This window comes from Filobasidium floriforme (genome assembly GCF_021052385.1).
Source record: "Filobasidium floriforme strain CBS 6241 chromosome Unknown HD553scaffold_33, whole genome shotgun sequence".
Classification (NCBI taxonomy): domain Eukaryota; kingdom Fungi; phylum Basidiomycota; class Tremellomycetes; order Filobasidiales; family Filobasidiaceae; genus Filobasidium; species Filobasidium floriforme.
The window spans coordinates 49786-67096 of NW_025763654.1; the positions used below are offsets into that span (position 1 = coordinate 49786).

General features: G+C 53.0%; 5 protein-coding genes across 5 annotated transcripts; 2 read left to right on the forward strand and 3 right to left on the reverse strand.

The window, feature by feature from the left end:
- The first annotated feature begins 986 nt into the window (after nucleotides 1–986).
- On the forward strand, nucleotides 987–2287 carry HD553DRAFT_168940 (uncharacterized protein). Its single transcript, XM_046176880.1, has 2 exons — nucleotides 987–1801; nucleotides 1924–2287. The coding sequence occupies exons 1-2, from the start codon at nucleotides 1036–1038 to the stop codon at nucleotides 2145–2147; spliced, it is 990 nt and encodes a 329-aa protein (XP_046032431.1). The 5' UTR covers nucleotides 987–1035; the 3' UTR covers nucleotides 2148–2287.
- A 987-nt stretch (nucleotides 2288–3274) lies between these two features.
- On the reverse strand, nucleotides 3275–6409 carry HD553DRAFT_168956 (uncharacterized protein). The gene is made up of 4 exons (XM_046176881.1): nucleotides 5322–6409; nucleotides 3963–5231; nucleotides 3772–3882; nucleotides 3275–3706 (listed from the first exon to the last, which is right to left on the reverse strand). The coding sequence occupies exons 1-4, from the start codon at nucleotides 6264–6266 to the stop codon at nucleotides 3326–3328; spliced, it is 2706 nt and encodes a 901-aa protein (XP_046032432.1). The 5' UTR covers nucleotides 6267–6409; the 3' UTR covers nucleotides 3275–3325.
- A 983-nt stretch (nucleotides 6410–7392) lies between these two features.
- HD553DRAFT_320797 (mRNA processing-related protein) lies at nucleotides 7393–9869 on the reverse strand. Its single transcript, XM_046181176.1, has 4 exons — nucleotides 9734–9869; nucleotides 9433–9552; nucleotides 8346–8410; nucleotides 7393–7633 (listed from the first exon to the last, which is right to left on the reverse strand). The coding sequence occupies exons 1-4, from the start codon at nucleotides 9743–9745 to the stop codon at nucleotides 7555–7557; spliced, it is 276 nt and encodes a 91-aa protein (XP_046032433.1). The 5' UTR covers nucleotides 9746–9869; the 3' UTR covers nucleotides 7393–7554.
- A 667-nt stretch (nucleotides 9870–10536) lies between these two features.
- On the forward strand, nucleotides 10537–14302 carry HD553DRAFT_278563 (uncharacterized protein; the record flags this gene model as incomplete). The annotated part of the gene is made up of 10 exons (XM_046178055.1): nucleotides 10537–11117; nucleotides 11587–11619; nucleotides 11691–11715; nucleotides 11775–11933; nucleotides 11999–12295; nucleotides 12371–12474; nucleotides 12539–12574; nucleotides 12649–12745; nucleotides 12816–13478; nucleotides 13550–14302. The coding sequence occupies 10 exons, from the start codon at nucleotides 10537–10539 to the stop codon at nucleotides 14300–14302; spliced, it is 2748 nt and encodes a 915-aa protein (XP_046032434.1).
- A 1201-nt stretch (nucleotides 14303–15503) lies between these two features.
- Nucleotides 15504–17157, reverse strand: HD553DRAFT_169056 (uncharacterized protein). The gene is made up of 4 exons (XM_046176882.1): nucleotides 17041–17157; nucleotides 16779–16970; nucleotides 16599–16686; nucleotides 15504–16436 (listed from the first exon to the last, which is right to left on the reverse strand). The coding sequence occupies exons 2-4, from the start codon at nucleotides 16812–16814 to the stop codon at nucleotides 15622–15624; spliced, it is 939 nt and encodes a 312-aa protein (XP_046032435.1). The 5' UTR covers nucleotides 16815–16970; nucleotides 17041–17157; the 3' UTR covers nucleotides 15504–15621.
- Between the last annotated feature and the right edge of the window lie 154 nt (nucleotides 17158–17311).

Below are 17311 nucleotides of genomic sequence, written 5' to 3' on the forward strand. Positions count from 1 at the left end.
CCAGAACAGTGACGCATTCAACATTTACTTCAGGCTTATCATACAATCTCGAGATGTTCTATCTGAAGGGCGATTATGCATTTCGCCTTTCCCCTCGATTGTTGCGCCTTGGCCTTTGCAAGTCCATCTTTATCGTCTGCGCAAATACCTACACTCATGAAGGAAATCGAATGCATCTTCACGATCGTTTAACTTCTACTCCTGTCCCAGCGTGACGTTAGTCCTCGATGCCTAGTTTCGATTCTGCGAGCATGCAATGACCTGGATATCTTGCGGCGCGCGTCGTCCCTAAGCATCGAATTGAAAGCAATTGCCGTCAAGATCGTACAAAACGGCAGAACACCCTTGGACTTGCGGTTGGGGTAGCGCTGGGCTTATCGAGGCTGGGAGCTTGCTAGTCGAGCTTCCAGTATCCTGGTAGATGCTTGTATCGACCATAGTCAGTGATCGCTTCTTAACTAGACTCTGACACGCTGACCAGTGAGTGTTACCAAGTAGAGTTCTGTCTCATGCCGTTTATGTCGGCTCCGTTGCTCGTTGCATAATCGCTGTCGGCAGTTTGCCAAGTCTTTGCAGAGCGGTAGTAACGTACACCTTTGCTAAGAGCTCGCACATGTCCATTCTGAAGACTTGATTCGCTCAACGGATAGGTAAGAAGATCTTCCAAACGTGATTGACCTAGATTATCGTCGCACGGGGAAACACTTGGTAGACGTCAATCGCATGCTTAAACCGCTTCGAGACACCATCAGGACGGGGGATCGACTCTCACGCACTACTATAGTCATAGCGATACTAGGTAGCTGAAACATCCTCGCTGAAACACCAGAAGGGATGAAACAGATAGACGATATGTCACACCCCCCTCGCCCACAGGTCTGAGACGTGTAGCGCACGGGAGGCACCGTACGTGACGCAGCATCAGTTGATCACTTGCTTACCACAATTATATTGACCCTTATCTTCCTGCCCATCGATCGATGATCCCCCTATCTTGATAGACCTTTCAGTCGCAACATGAAGCGATAGACTGTTATGCCAGGAAAAACATCTCGGGTCGCTATCGCAGGCGGAGCAGCTCCGGGGGTCGGTCGGACCATCGCAGACGCCCTCGTAGAGAATGGATACGAGGTCGTCATCTTGACACGCCGTTCGACCGTCGACTCGACCTCGGCCTCGACCTCCATGATTTCTGCCGGCTTCAAGAAGCAGCAGGATCATTATACCGTCCGGCCGATCAATTATGACGACATCTCCGACATCCTCTCCGTGCTCGACGCTGATCGGATCGATACCTTGATCTCGACCATCCCCTCTGGTCTCCCCATCATCACCCATCTGAACCTCCTAGAGGCGGCTAAACGTTCAAGCACGGTGAAGAGGTACATCCCGAGCAATTGGGGAGCGGGGGACGCGGTCAACAGCAAGGTCGATAGGTTCAGGAGCAAACACGAAGCTCTGAAGATGTTGAGGGATGCCAATAACGCGGACGGCTTGGAATTCACTTGTTTACTCCCCGGGCAGTATTTCATGAATTACCTCGCCCAGGGGTCTCCGAAGAACTTGCATGGAGAAGCCATGTCAGGATTGTACGACTTTTCCATCCCCGTGGATATGAACGGACGGACGGCGGAGGTCGGGGGCAGTGGGGATGAGCCGCTGGTGTTCACCCGACTTGAGGATCTGGCTCAGGGCGTAGTAGAAGTCCTAGCGGAGGAGAAGTGGGAGTATGATGCTACGTGGGTCGTAGGAGATGTTGTCTGCTGGAACGAGGTCATCAGGCTAGCCGAACGCATATTGAGTGAGTCCATCTTCACGCCCTTCCGCCCCCCACACTGCAGAATGTACCTTGATCTAACCAGGATCGAATCGCTAATTCGTTCGTCTCATGCATCATATACATATACAACCGAACCGGCATAGATACCAAATTCTCGGTGACCTACCTCCCGCTTAAAGACCTGGAGGCCAGAGCGGCCGGAATGACTCCGGGGAGCAAAGAACAGATGTTGGTCCAGCTTCAAGCTTGTTCGGCGAGGGGGGAGTTGAGACCTTCTCCGACGCACGGTACGGACAAGGTCAAGGTGATTAGGTCGAGGGGAGCGAAGAGGGTTGAAGAGTTCTTGGAGGAGTGGTGGGGTGCGTAGAGAAGCGAGAGAAGGGGAGAGTGTGGGCCGTGAAAAAGGGGACGGCGCGCAGGAAAGCCTTTGGGATCGTACAGGCACGAGACATGCGACCTTGTCTGCGACCATTATTGGTTCGTGATGCTCGAGATCCGATCACTTGCTTCTAAATACAGTCCAACTCCATCCGACTTTAGTTTGATCAAGCCCGGGCATTCACACTGGACACTCCGTGATGAAAACAGATCGCCATCATAGAGAAATATTGACATTCCCCCGCTGGCATGATCGAGCCAGATGACAACTAATGAAAGTAGAGGTCATGCACATCGCAGGCGCATCCGGACGGTCGGTAAAGGCGTTTTGGGTTGTCTTGTCTGTTCGGTGGCAACATCGATCCGAGTTGATCACATAGGGCTGTTTGTACTGCGGCATATGTAAAATCTGCAATGTGCCGGACAAGGAGTGCGCTGGACGAGGGATATGTTACAATAAGAAGCCCATTATACGACCTTGCGTTCAGAATCATTGGAGTACTGTCTCCCAGGATAAACCTGTTTTAGGCGATGCTACTTGTGCTCCCAAACGATGCTGTTCACCATATTTTGTCAGGATGTGTGATGTATTATAACGAGAAACATCGTCAGTACGTCGACCGCGTGAACTCACACTATTGCGATGTGACAAGGTAATGTCTTGCCTTGTTTATCCCTGATTCCTGCTTCTGTGTTGTGAAGGTCAGGTTGTATAAAGATAGGAAATTGTTTGTTTATAAACATCGGTCATCAGACTTCGACCCATTCAATTTCTCTGCATTTCGCTGTATAACTCTGGTCTATTCTCTGTTGATCCGAAGTCTCTGTACTCTGTTTACTACAACTTCGGGCCGGTCTGTTGCTGTTACTGTTACTGTTACTCTACAAGTACAAAGCAGTGAACTGGGAAACCACTTATCTATCACGTCTCATGCAAAGGTTGTACGTGAATGTCTTCGGTCTTTGATAAGTCGAGGACGGAATGCTATGCTGTGCCGAGATTGCGTTGCAGGAGCAGCGAGAGGGATCGTCTTGTCTTGTGTCTCGGTTCAGGGGATTCTGTGAGGGGTTCCTCCGGGCTGGAAAGGTTTTGGCGAGCCGCAAAATCTCCCTTCGCTTTCCATCCCATCTCTGAGCACCTCGTCTCTCCGAGAATCGGTATCGTTATCATAGACGATAATTGATTTTAGTCTCCCTCGGTCTCAGTTTGCTCATGATGGAGGTTGACGGGCGTGCGTTTGGTGATGCAGACTCTGCGGACGCGTCCTTGATCGACAGAGCCGCAAAGTTCTGCATATGTTCCTGCTCCTGCTCCTGCGAATCACCTGAAGCACCGGACTCCGCATCCCCGGCCTCGTCGCCCTTGGGACGATGCGTTTCGTAAAAGGCTTTCATCGGCGAATCACATGCGTTGTAGCTCGATAGTTCACGGCCTTCCAGTTGCCCTGTAGGCTCCATGTTTCTAGTTTCGCGTTGGGCCTGCTTAATCAGGACTGCGAGCTCGCTGATCAAATTGCGCCAGTCTTGAGATCCGACCCCTTCCGCGTACTATAGCAACCGATGGCCCCCTGTCAGCCTACAACGTGTGGGTGGATCTGGTGAGAAAGGCTTACTGTTCTGGGACTCGACCAAACCTTTGCCTTTATGGTGGGAACATACAGATTGCCGATCGGAAATCTTGGTCCGCACTGCAGACCCGACATCCTGCTGATCTGGTCTGCAAGCTATCATGGCACAAGCGATCAACAACATGTCACGCTCGAGGACAGGGGCGGGCTCGGATCGAACCAACCAGACCACGTACCAGCCATAGCTTTGTATAAATCAATGATTCAAGGTCGTCGACGAACTTGTGGTGATTGTTGGCGATCTGGACCTTAATCTCGTCGATCTGGTCTTGTATCTTTTCTGATGCCATGTCTCGCTCGGCCTCGATCGTCTGACGGACCTTATCGGATTGTCCCTCTTTTGCAAGATCCTCCATTCTAGCGGTCTCTTCCATGTCCCATAGTTGGCCCTCAAGGCGATTCAGGTCCACGTATAGTTTGCGAGATTGCTGCACGTGCTGCGACATGAAGAGCAAGTTTCCAGAGATACAGTCATCCAGGCTGGTCTCGAATGATTTCCAAGCGTCGTCATCGCTTCTCTCTCCACGGCGGTTCGTCCCGATCCGAGCGAAGTCGAGGTCGGCAAGAAGGCAGATGAGGGTTTTCGGATCGCACAAGATGTTGCCGGGGTTAAGATCCCTGTAATGTATACCCAGCAATCCCAAGTGCTTCAAATTCTTTATGAGCCTGCGGAAGATCTCGACCAACTGGTATTCCTCGAGGATATATCGTTTGACTGGTTGCGCTCTCGGACATTGCGTGACGAGGACTGTGAAATGCACTTGTTCGGTTGGGGCCTGTGGATCGTTGTTCCTGGGATTCGACCGGACCAGTCTCGTTGTCCAATCTGTGAGCTTCTTGCCGCCGATACAGTCGAGCGGAGGATCTCTGTCGTGCAGTGTGCCGATCATTTCGGGAATGGCGACCTCTTTATCGCGTACGAAGCCTTTTGTTCTCCTCAGCTCCTCTTCGGTCTTGGCGATATGTTTGTAAACATTATGCTCGTGCATTCGAAGATGGGGAAGTTGCCAGGAGGCTTTGATGACGAGGTGCTCGTCCGGTTTCAGAGTGATGGGGGGAGGAGGATCGTTTTCGCCCGGGACCGACAATACCTGGGCAACGCCGGCAGACCACACTGCTGTGCGGCGTCCAAAGGGATCGTACCGAGTGTCGAGCGACTTGATATCCTTTAGCTCTAATACGAACGGTTTGTCGTCGATCGTCTTCATCGCGAGCCGTCCCTTGGAACCCGCGACTGGCTTCCAGTGCGGCAGGTAACTGCTCACGGGTCCCGAAAAGAGCGCAATGACCTTGACAATATCGTAATAATCTTCGTGTTTTTCGAGATCGAACCCTCGGCTCGAACCGAACCTTTGAGGATTCATGTACCAGACCCGCACGATGGATCCGCATACAGTCAATGTGAGAATTTCTCCTGTGGCAGGGAAATGTTTGACCTGGTTGATCTGCGTGCATGGGCGATAAAAAGGCAAGGCGACAACTCAGCCTCTCGTCTCGATGAGCACTTCCGGTCAATCCCAATCCGCAGCGCTCACCTGATATCGCTGTGAACGATGCACGATGGGCCCCTTGCTATCTTCCGATTTCCGAGCTCTAACCTCGGCGGCAAACGTGGTCTGAGACCAAAGGATGCCCTCCGCTGGTTTCAGCACTTTCCCTTGATACGTCTCGTTCGTAATGTCGGGCTTGTTTTGGGCTACCCATCGAGCATGCCTCTTCGTCTCGTCAGGGACTATCGTCGAATCCGGCTCATCGAGCTCCAGCTTGGGACCATCCTGACGCTGCTCAGTCTCGACCTGCTTAATATAGGTCGATCCGCGCGATGCAAAGACGTCGCCTTTCTCGCACTCATGTATTTCCCCCATATCATCTTCGTACTCGCCCTTACGATGGTCGTAGAACACCCGGGCGAGTCCGTTGGCCAGGTGGACGAACGATCTTTGGACTCGCATCTCTGGCTTGGCCTTCCGGTAACGTTTTCCCCTCGAAAGGAAGCGCTGGATCAGATTGTGGTATCGGCGCCCGGGAAGCATGTCGTCGGCCACCTCACGCAAGTAGCCATCGTGCTCTCCCGCCTCGATCTCGATGTAACGAGGATCGAACCTGTATTCGCTCAGCTCGCGGAGCTGATTCTCGATGTCGGGTGCCTTTTGGAAGGTTTCGTATAAGCTCGGCGTGAGCCTGCGCACGCTATCGTCTTTGGCCGAACCGTGCAGATCCGAGTAGCTGTGTCCCGCCGAATTCGAATTGGATGCACCGAGGTTCATACTGGCTGTAGGAGCCGCACCAGCACCGATCCCGTTATCCTCGATACCGTGACGGATTCGCAAGAATCTGTAGTCATCGATCTGATTTGAGGATCTGGCGGCGAGCCGTATCTTTTCTGCTCCACCGTGCGGTGCGCAGTCCTTTGTCTTGTCCTCCTCCGTAGGGATCGACAACTCGTCCTTGACGGTCAATCTCATCCCATGAAGACCCATCGTGAGAGGTCGTATACGAAGGCGGTAGTATCGGTAGTACTGGTAGTATCAGGAGGAGTCTTTGTAGTATCGATGGACGGAGAAGAAGGAGGTACCGTGTAGGTGTGTGTGTGTATAGATTGAAGAAGGGGAGAAAGAAAAGTCGGTAGAAAGTATCGGACTTTCTCTAAGGGTGCGAAAGCGATGTTGAATCGTAGTTGATGCTGCCGGTCTGATCGAAGACGTTGTCAAGTCGTGATCGTGTCGTGGTTGTGTCGTGGTCGTATCGTGATGTGAGTGTGTCGTGATGAGAAAGCTACCTGAGGTCGGTTACGAGTTCTCGAAAGAAGGGTGGGGATCACGAGAATATCGTCCTCGACCGATGCTGATGACGGTGCGTGATGATCAAGAGAAGAGTGGCAACCGTGGTAGTTGTGGTCGTGAAAACGAGTGTGTGGTTTTGATGACGAGGGCAACGGTGATGTTACTTGGCGGCTCTGGTGCTGGCCAGTAATGACGATTGCGATCGGGATGGCGGATTGTGATGAAGAACCGGACTGAGCGGCGTCCCCGGCCCCCTTGCCTTGTCGAGCGTAGAGATCGAGACCTCCAAAAAAAATGAGCAACTACTCTATCTATTACTAGGCCAGCTCGTCACTGGTTACTCGCTATCATTCCAGGGACAACAAGCAAAGATACAGATCAACGAGCCGCCCATTATGCACGATCTTTGCGAGAACTCACGCCTGAAGTATCCTGCTGCGATCTCCCGCCAAGGATCCCCGTCGACCCGCAAGACCAAGTGAGGTGATGAAAAAGGAGGCTCGAGATAATTTGATTGCGAGAAGTAATATATGACTGAGGGTAGGTCGGAGAATATGATTCAAAATGGACGTCGAAATTATTATCGATGTCGATTGAAGCTGATTCAAATGGTTGTTGTTGTTGACGATGTTGGTCCTCGTTGATGAATTACGTAACCAAGAGCGAATAATCGATTCCCCGTCAACAACCATAGTAGCTACTAATTACCTCCTAGCTACTAGTTCACCATCCTACGACCTCGCTAACCTATTCAATCCGCCTCAACATTCGTCCGTGTACCGTATCAAACCCAACAAACCCCTCTCCCTACAGCTAGTTGCTGAAACACGAAAATCATTCATCATAACATAAAGAACCAAGTAACCCCCGTGGAGCGAAAGGACAAACACTTTTTATCTGGTAATACGTTTCACCGCCGGGATATCAAGAGACCTCTTCATCCCCCCTTTCCGCCCCTTGTGACCCTCCATCCCCTCTTCCCACTCTAATCCGTATCCATCGTCGCACCCGCACCGGCCCTCTCCTCATCATTGGCACCTCGGACGTAGAGAACGTTGTTACACCTATAGTTGTTTTTCACACAAACGAGCAGGAAAACGAGATTCGGGTTCGTCAGCGAAAAGGCGTTTCGGCAGGCAAGACAAGGCGAGGCAAGACGGATTTGTTTTGAAAATCAAGGCGGGGAAAAGAAAGGTTCAAGAAATCTTCTCTTCGAGTGCGACATCGCCGATACGTCGGCCTGATCCCGCCCATCCTTTATCCTGTGAGCCGTACCGTATCGTCTTATGTACCGTCCTTCGGATGCGTGAGTCGCCAGGTATGAAACGCGGACGGATTCCAACCCCTGAGACCATCATCCTCATCGTCCTCCAAGACCGCCCCAATTCAAGCCGAGTATGACTGTCCAGATGAAGACCGAGGATAGCCAGCCTCATCACCCAAAACCATCCTGGTTAAGACGTATAGATTCGTTTCCTGATCCCCCCTTGGCTCGGACAGCCCTTTCCCCCGTTTCCCGTCAAGCCGGCCCAAAGCCGAGATCGAGAAACCTCTGCACCTCCGGACTTAGCCTCCTCCCGATTCCGATCCTTCCGATCTGGTGGCCCAGCTTTCGTTTCTTCTTTCCTTGTTCGAATTTTGTAATTCCGATGAATTTCCCCGACCAAGACCAAGACCAAGACCGACCTCGAACTCGAACGAACCTCGACCCCGGCCTCGAGAGGAAAAATCCGACGGAAAAAAGACGAAGCATCGAAAGCGGACCCAAAAGCTCACCTGATGAACACCTCTCCCAACGCCCCGTTGTTCTTGCCATCCTGCCATTCTTCCGCGTTGGCCAGCTGCAAGTCGAGAGGGTATCGATTTCCGGGTCGAGAGGCATTGAATTTTCAGGCCGATCCGATCCGATCCGTCCAAAGGTGGTTCGCCATCCAACCGGATATCCGATCAGACCGTTTCAACGAACATCGGTTATTGCGTACACCGATGTCCAACGGTTTTGACGTTAAATATGTCCGGATGCGCGTTATTTGATGTCCGGGGTACGGATACGTATGTGTATGTGTGGATACGTGTGGTTATATACGTCGTATACGTGCGTCATATGCGTCGTCGTCGGTGATGGTTGTGGTGGTGATGGTGGTGGTGATGGTGGGGTAAACCGTGAGCCCGGGCGTTTGCCAGATCGAGGTCGTGATCGATATCGAGGAGAGGAGACGAGTTGATGCGGAGCCGATGAGGAGAACAGCCAGAAGACATCGGACGAGATGGACGTGTCGTAAATCGTAATCCGTAAGGTATAGGTTAATCGTTTATGGGTCGTCCATCGCGGAGCAGTGTAGGTGATCGTAATGTAGGCAACCGTAGATTGTAGTATCGTCAAAAGAGATCCCGAGATTCGTGTTCGGCCCGACCAGCGAGAGAGATCGATATCAATCGAGTAAGACCAAGATCGCAATCATGATCGATCGGAGATCGAAGAATAAAAAGGTAAAGAAGAGCATCAGTATCGTATCGACCATATATATCCACATCACATCCACATCGATAACGCCTAAAAACCAAACACTCCGCCCACAGCTTCCTCCCTGCGTCTCGTAACCATGAATGAAATGTGTCCCCTCAATTTTTCTCCAAAAGTCTCGTGCCGCTCGAAAAGAGAACTTTTCTTATCCTCCCTCTCGCGCTCCTCGGAGCTTCGCCCACCCTCCTCCTTCTATGACTTCTCATAACCTCGCCTCCCGGTCTCCAAGCTCGCTCATGTTGCCCCCCGTCTGAAGTTCGAAACCTCGCTCGCACCCCGCCCACGCTCAATAACCTCGCCGTCGCACTCCAAACACCTCGTCTCCGGCTCGGCACTCACCTGTAAATTCATATACCCATCCGTGCTGACCAAATACCCCTTATACTCCAGCCCCCACTTCAATTTCGCCCAGACTTGTTTTCCGGTAAGGTCTTGTAAGAACGGTTTCGGGTTGATCGGCTGTAAGGCAAGGCAAGGCAGCAGTAACAAGACGATGATGGGTTAGCTACTAGTTTCCCTCAACTATAATTGCGATTACAATTGCAATCGGGATCTCACTCGATAGGACGAGGTTGAGGGGAGGGAAAGGAAGGAAGAAAGTGTCCACCGTAGTAGACTAGAATAGAGGCAGAAGACTCACTCCGGCAGACATTTTTCTAAAGCTTCTTCTGAGGACAAGGGTCGTATAGGTAGGAAAAGGGGGGTGATGTGGTGTGGTGCTCTATCGTTGCGGTGGTCGTGGACGAGATCAAAGACTGGGTCGAGGTAGAGGATCGACGCATATGCATGGATCGAAGGCTAGGCTAGGAGTACTTCGTACTTCGTGCGAGTGTTTCTGAAGTGACGGGGAGTGGGAAAAGGATTAACGTAAGCGTATTACGTCAAGAGACCGCTAATGACGTAAGAATATCGCACGATCACGGCATTATCCACGGCTCACGACGAGTCTCGGGTCAATGAAACCTCGATCGAGCTGGATGATGATACGAGATGGACATCTGCATGTCAGCATGCTCTGAACATGCTGCACAAGCTGCACATCCTGTGCGTCGACATTCTGGATATCCATAGTTCATAACATTTCACACAACATCCCCCTTCCCTCTCTCTCTCTTTCACCTTCTCTCCTCTCCCTGCGAGTCTCCAGAAGAGGTGCCCGAAAAGCACGCGAAAAAAGCCCTACTCTTCCACCCCACCTTCAACTTCGATAAATCCACTCGGGGACCACAGCACCGCACGTTTCTCGACCACCCTTTCTGCACGATGGCGAGAAGAAGACAACAATTCAACGGGTCGTTATCCACCACCACCACAGCCGCCAATAACAGCGATAAGAATGTTGATGTCAGTGTTGCTGTGGGGGTAAACGCAGGAAGCGGCGCCGGAGCCGGAGCAGGTGCAGGATCGAACGGTACCGGAAGAGATACGCCAACGCCCACGCAGATGCACGGGAACGTCCGATCGACAGTGATCCCCCGATTAACTACCGACCCGCTGCATACCGACTCGCACTCTCACGCCGGAAAGGATACCGAGGACGGTCCCACAGCCGTCGTCCTCGAAAAGAAACCTTCCATACCCCGGGGTACGGAAAACACGGCTTATCCACAGCCGCCAGCGGCGAACAACTATGGCGGGCATCACGAGTTACACCAACGAAACCAATATCAACAACAAAGAGGAGGAGGGTTGCAGAATCAAGGTCAGGGTCAAGGACGAGGTCAAGGTCAAGGTCAAGGTCATGGTCAAAACCAAGGTCAAACCCCAGGTCAAGGTCGATCGAGAGGGAAAGGGAAAGACGGACCTCCTCATCAGGTCAACAACTCCGCTAAAATCACTGAGGATCCATACCCTCTCAAAGGAGGCGTAAACGAAGTTGAAGCTGAAGGCGAAGAAGATAACAAAGAGGAAGAAGAAAATGCCGAAGAAAATGATGAAGAGGAGGAAGACGAAGAATCATGTTTCATCTGCGCAGAAAAGATCAAATATTATTCTGGAGGTGTTTGTGGGCACAAGACTTGTCAGTGAGTACACGGGTGACCCCTGGCTGTCCATCGTTGTTGTCTATGTGTGCAGGGTTGGGTTTCGGACCGAGGTCGAGGTCGAGGTCGAGCGTCGGCCACCGGGATTCGGCAGAAATCGAGCCCGAGAGGTTCTTCCTGGCCCATCCGTGGTCTGTTGGCAGGCTCGCTCCGCCGCCCCGGACACTCATGGTTCTGCAAGGGGGAAGACACAATCGCTTGAGCATGGCAAGGAGAAAACGTTAGCGTCCGCCTGGCACAATGCCCTCCATCGTGCTCGGAACGAAAATCCGGTCGGAAAGACGTTATGGGCGAGAAAATTCGCATGGAAAGCGAAGGGCGTTGTCTCGCCGCTCGAAATATGGTCTGGATTTGTCTATTCAACCGGATCCGCGTTCCTGCTTCGACCTCATTGCCCTTGCTACGGTTCGCAAGCTGACCAAATATCTGCCGAATCTTTTTTGCTGCTCAGCGTATGCGCCATCCGTCTGCGAGTTTTCTACAAGTGAGTTCCAGGGCCGCTGCTATGGAACTTCTGTATAGCCCTCGCTAACGCGAACTCTTACGCGTGACCAGAAAGAACGACTGCACGTTCTGCAAAGTACGCACAGTGCTTTCACGGACGACAAGCCTTTGACTGACCCGCGAATCCTGCGTCAGACCGTCAACCCGACCCTACTCTTCTCGTCCTCGCCCGATACCCCTTTTCCCACTCAAGCAACGCCCCCGGGAGCCGATTTCGAACCGGGTCAGCTCGACGTCAAGCAGTTCGAATGGCACGATGAAAAGCTCGGCGTGGTCTTTGAGAGCCAGAGCATGGTACGCATGTCAGATCATCGAGGAGTCTGCCGTCTACTCAGCTAACCTCTTGACGCCACGTGCAGATGGAAGACGTGCTCTTGCTTCTCAGATTCAACTGTCCCTCGCCGTCATGCGCATACCAAGCCGCTTCGTGGGACAACTTGGAGAAACACACCCTCTCGGTTCACGGCGCCGTGCTCTGTCATCTCTGTCGGAGACAACTGTCGAGATTCGCACACGAGCAGGTCCTCTACCCACCTCATCTGTTGCCTTTGCACGACCCCAGCCGTGTACCGAGGGGCCATCGAGCGCCCCGGTTACGAGGCGAAAAAGAGGAAGAGATGGTAGCTGGATGGGGTCCGCCTCATCCGATGTGCGAGGTCAGCCGCTTCTCTCACAAAGTGGCACTCTGCGTACGACCGGCTCGGCTGACCCTTTTCGCCGACCTTGGGTAGTTCTGTCACGAGGCATTCTTCTCGTCGGACGAGCTGTTCAAGCACATGAGGCATAAGCACGAAGAATGTTTCGTCTGCAAAGAGATGGGCAAGCGGGACGTCTAGTGAGTAGTCAATGAGCGGCTAAGCGAAAGAACTTTTGGATTGACCCGGTCTTCTTGTCTCAAGCTTCCACAACTACACCCAGCTGGCCTCTCATTTCACGTAAGTCTGCAGCCACCCAATTCGACAAGCGTATCGTCACTGACCCTGTCGGTCCTCGCTCCTCCCCTTCGCAGTCAAGCACATTTCCCTTGCACGGAAAAGTCTTGTCTGGATCAAAAGTTTGTCGTCTTTGGCTCGGAACTCGACTGGAAGGCGCACATGGTGGCGGAGGTCAGTATCGGCAAGTCAACAATTAGCCTAGAATCGACCGGTGACTGATGATCGTTTCCTGACTCTGCAGCACAACAAGACCATGTCGTCGAGGGACAAGTACCAGGCGCGACAATTGCCGATCGATTTCGTAAGCCCGACGGGCGACTTTAGCTTCATACCGCCCAACCCCATGCCCTCGTCGGGGTCGACTCGCGATCAAGGTTCGAGCCGAGCTCCCAGGCTTATTCAGATGGAGCCCGCCGGTCAGTTCTCGAGGCAAACCGGGAGAAACCGTCCGAGCGCCGTGCGACACCAACAACTCCCACAACCCCCTCGTGACGAACGGCGTGGAGGTCGTCGGGCCGGGTTCGGTAATGCCTTGACGTCGGACGAGCCTGCAGCCAATGCCTCGGGTAACAAGGGCAACAGGGCGGCTGGAGGAGCGAGCGGGACAGCCACGCCTAGAATCGACGAACCAGAAGAGATGGATGCGATGCAGACCGAACTCCTCGAACGGGTGGCCACCATGGTCGAATACTCGGAGACCAAGCTGTCATCATTCCGTCATGCCATACGGTCGTACAAGAACAACGAGGCGCCAGCACGTGATCTCGTCGACACCGTGTACAGCGTGTTGAATCGGGATAGCGAGGACACGTTCAGGGTCGTCAGGCGGGTTGCCGACACGATGCGGGGCGACGACGACAAGGTTCGAGGTATTCTCACTGCGCTCAATGCGTTCAAGATTGATGTGAGTCGGCAAGGGTTGCATATCGAGTGTCGAGATGCCTTTTGCTGACCAACGGCCTGTCTTTTACGCAGCGACAAAACGAGTTCCCTACATTGGCCGGGACAGCAACCCCTCCCGTGTCCTTGGGTACGGGTTACTCGGGAATCGCCTCTGGCAAGGTCCTAAACGCGAAACGAGCTACTCGCACGGCCGGATCTGCGAGTCAGGTGTGGGACCGGGTCGAACGTGCCGCTGCGTCCATGCCCGTGTCAAGGCCATCGGCACCCTCGGCGACAGCTCAGGGCGTCAGCAAGGGCAAGGCGACGATGAACGGCAAGGGGCAGATCGTCCCTGGAGCCGCCTTTCCATCGTTGGCCAGTAGTAGCAGTTCCAAGGCTGGAGCCTCGAATGCTAGCACGACCTCTGCCGCGGCTCGTCTGGCCGCTACGACATCGGTCACTTCTGGGAGCGGATACTCGTCCGCCGCCCAACCTCTGATCCGATCGGTCCACATGCCGAACGTCGCCTCATCCTCGAATAAGCCCGGTCGAGCTCCCGCTCCACCGTCCAAGTCGGCTTTCCCCAGTCTGCCTGCGACGTCGAGTACCAAGGAGAGGCCGAATTTCGCCCGAGACGAGATGGTCCGTCGGATGAAGGGAGACAACAGCTTCGTGCCTCCCGCTGGATGGCAGAGTCCGCCCGAGGGAGGGTCGACACCGGTCGTCGAGGATGAGGGTGAGATGTTTGGAGGCGCCAGCGGAGGCGGTGGTGGTGGTGGTGGCGGCAAGAAGAAGAAGAAGGGCAAGGAGATGTTATTCACCTTGGGTCAAGCTCGGGGAATGTAGACGTGACCCACACGGGATAGACTCGCGTCTCGTCTTGACTTGATTACGAACTCGCAAATCCGAGTATCATTCTACGGGCTACAGGTTGGCCATCATACGTACTTACGCTCATGTACACGTGTCAGTATAGCATTCCACCCAACATGAACACGATATTTAAGCATGTGCGAGCGGCGGTCCTTCGTCAACGACCGAAAGAAGCGGAGACTATGTGAGTTCACCCTTCAGCAGAATTGCACGCTCGGGGCGGCGGTATGTCGTCTGCGGCCAATCATTACCGGATCGATCCCCTTGAACGTCGTAAGGAGGTTGGCCTGTTTCAGACCTACTTGGGATTTTACCATTGCCTGTACCGCTTGGCTGGAGGCTGATCTTGAAGGTACGACTCGCCGCTTCGCTGTCGAATATGGTCTCCATATCCCGAAGCAGCCATTTCACCCTTGATATCCGCCACGACATCCAATCCCAACCTCGAGCCCGATCTCGAGCCCGGCCCTGATGCAACGTGCTCAATGGCAAGTGGGCCTGCAAGAAGACCGCTCGGCTGGAGTGGAGCGGGTACACCCTCGACGTGGACATTGACTCCCACTTCCAAACCCGACCTTGACCTCGATTTCGTTCCCGAATCGGATGCAACAGGCTCAACGTCCTCGAAAGGCTCGAATCCCATATCAAGTGGGCCGCCACCGTCCGATCGAAGTGGCGAAGGTCGCCTCAGCTGCACCCCGCTCGACCAGACCAAGTCCGATTCGGATGACCTGAATTCGCTGGCTCATTCCAGTACGTTTATTGAGCGGACGCATGTGAAACACCTTCGAATGTATATGCTCATCGCAAAGGTTGACGCATACTCTGTAAAACCAGCGATCCAAGCAGACAAGTAGGGGGCGAAAGGCGCAGCTTTTCACTTCCATCTCCATCTCCACGCCCTCCGTATCGTACCGCTTCAATGCCGCGTATCTCAAGAAGAGACCCCTGGCCATTTCGCCTGCCCCGCCCATTCAGCACCGGGACTGTCTCGAGCTCAAATGCAATAACCGATGTACAGATACAAAACAGGGTCCCGGACGATAACAGATCCTAACAACCTATGGTGAGAAACGTGAAAACGAGCGTAGTCGACAGAAGAATCTCGTCCTCGCCTGGTAATGGTAATAAAGTAGATTGTCCCTTAATTGTCCTTTGAAATTCCTCGGCCCTTTTCTCCTCCCTCTTCTTTCGGATACGTCGCGATCCCATCTCTAACCCCACCCCGACCTGCGCCCCTGGTTGGAAACCATCCTCCATCACACACACATACACACCTCGACCTCGAAACCTCATCGGCCGGGCTGTATGTACCTCAAATCAGGGGAAAGCATCTCCACCCTCTCCCGTCCCTCTTCCTCCATCCCCTGTCCTTGTCCATCATACGCATAACCTTGGTCATACTCCCTACTCTGCCTGTGAGCGTAATACGCCGAAGGGCTCGCCGCGCGGTTACGGGAGGGCGAGGGAGACCTGACCCGTCCGTCTTGATTATCATAGTTGTAGTTGTATTGGTAGACATCACCGTTGAGATCCTGCTCTTGAGAGGTCTGGGAGTATCGTCTGGGAGGCATAGCGGCTGATTGGGGTGGGACGGGGAGGCCTCGCGGTTGGTGTTGTTGTTGGTTGAAATCGTAATACGATCGCCTGTTGGTGTTGTTGTTAAGAGCCGAGGTTCGCTTGGTCGGAGTAGCGGCGGGATCGTAAGAAACCTGTCCCTGCTGTTGTTGTTGCATATAATAATTCCCCTGTTGTTGTTGTTGCATTGACGAACCCGAAGGAGACCCCGGCACATATCCCAACCCTTGCTGCTCCTCAGCGTATCCGACTCCAAGGACAGGCGAATAACTCCCATCGGGCGCCTTTGTATTCATGTAACTCGACGCCCTGCTCCTCGCCGCGTACTTTTGATAGTCCACCCCGTCGGTATCATACTGATAGTTCGACCCCCCTGTAGTAGCCATCGTACCCGGTTGACCATGGACCCAGGCGGAGAGCGGACGAGCGGGGACTCCGTTATTACCGTCTTCGCTTTGAGAAGACCTTCTTGAGATCCGGGCTCGGCGGATTAACCAGTAGATACCTAGAGCTACGAGTGCCGCGCCGGCTATATATATTATTTATTATTTCGTTTCGTGGATCGAAAAGAAGAAGTATAAAGAAAAAGAGATCATGTGTGTTGTGTGAGCTTAGGGGTGCTCTTGGGTTCATTTACTTACATCTGCCAGATAGGGAAGAGGGAACAGGGAAGAGGGAGTGGAGGGCTTACCGGCAGAACACCCAGCGATGAGCAACATCTTGGTCGTATGGTTCATCGTATCGCATTTCTTGCCGTTGCTATCGTACATCGGGCCGTCCTAACGCGAATCGAAACGTTATGGTATGTCAGCTGATGTCTCTCTTCCCTCCTATGGACCGGGTGTAAGCATGATGGTAGTGGTAGACTCACAGTGTTGCCATCTCGGTAAGCGCAAGCGGAGGACATTGTAAAGAGTGAAAGATCGTGGTGTTCAAGAAGTGTAGTCGATAGTAGTGTAGTGATGTTTCGACAAGAAGGTAGTCGAGTCGAGCAGAAGGTGATCCAGATGTCGATGTCGAAGTATTGCGAGTCAAACGAGTGTAATTAATGTGTATTGTAGAGCTGTTTGTGTGAGATAGGGGTCGTCCTTCAGTTCTGGATATTCAAGGGTACTTCTCGCGCTTATGCTCACAACGTAGATGTAATAGAAGACTTGGCAGATGACAACCGTAGGAAATGCAGTGTAATAAGAAGATGGACTGCGAAAGACGAGACGAGAGGGTTGTGATGATCGATGGATACCCTTGGCCGTAAGTCGTCGCTCAATTGCTCTGGGGCTCTTGGGACTTGGACTTGGTGCATGGTCTGGGCGTTCTGATCCCGGGGCAACGAAATCAAAACAACAACAAACGAGATGGTTCCCCGCACTTTCTTCGATCGATCGGGGGTTCCACTCACCCAGC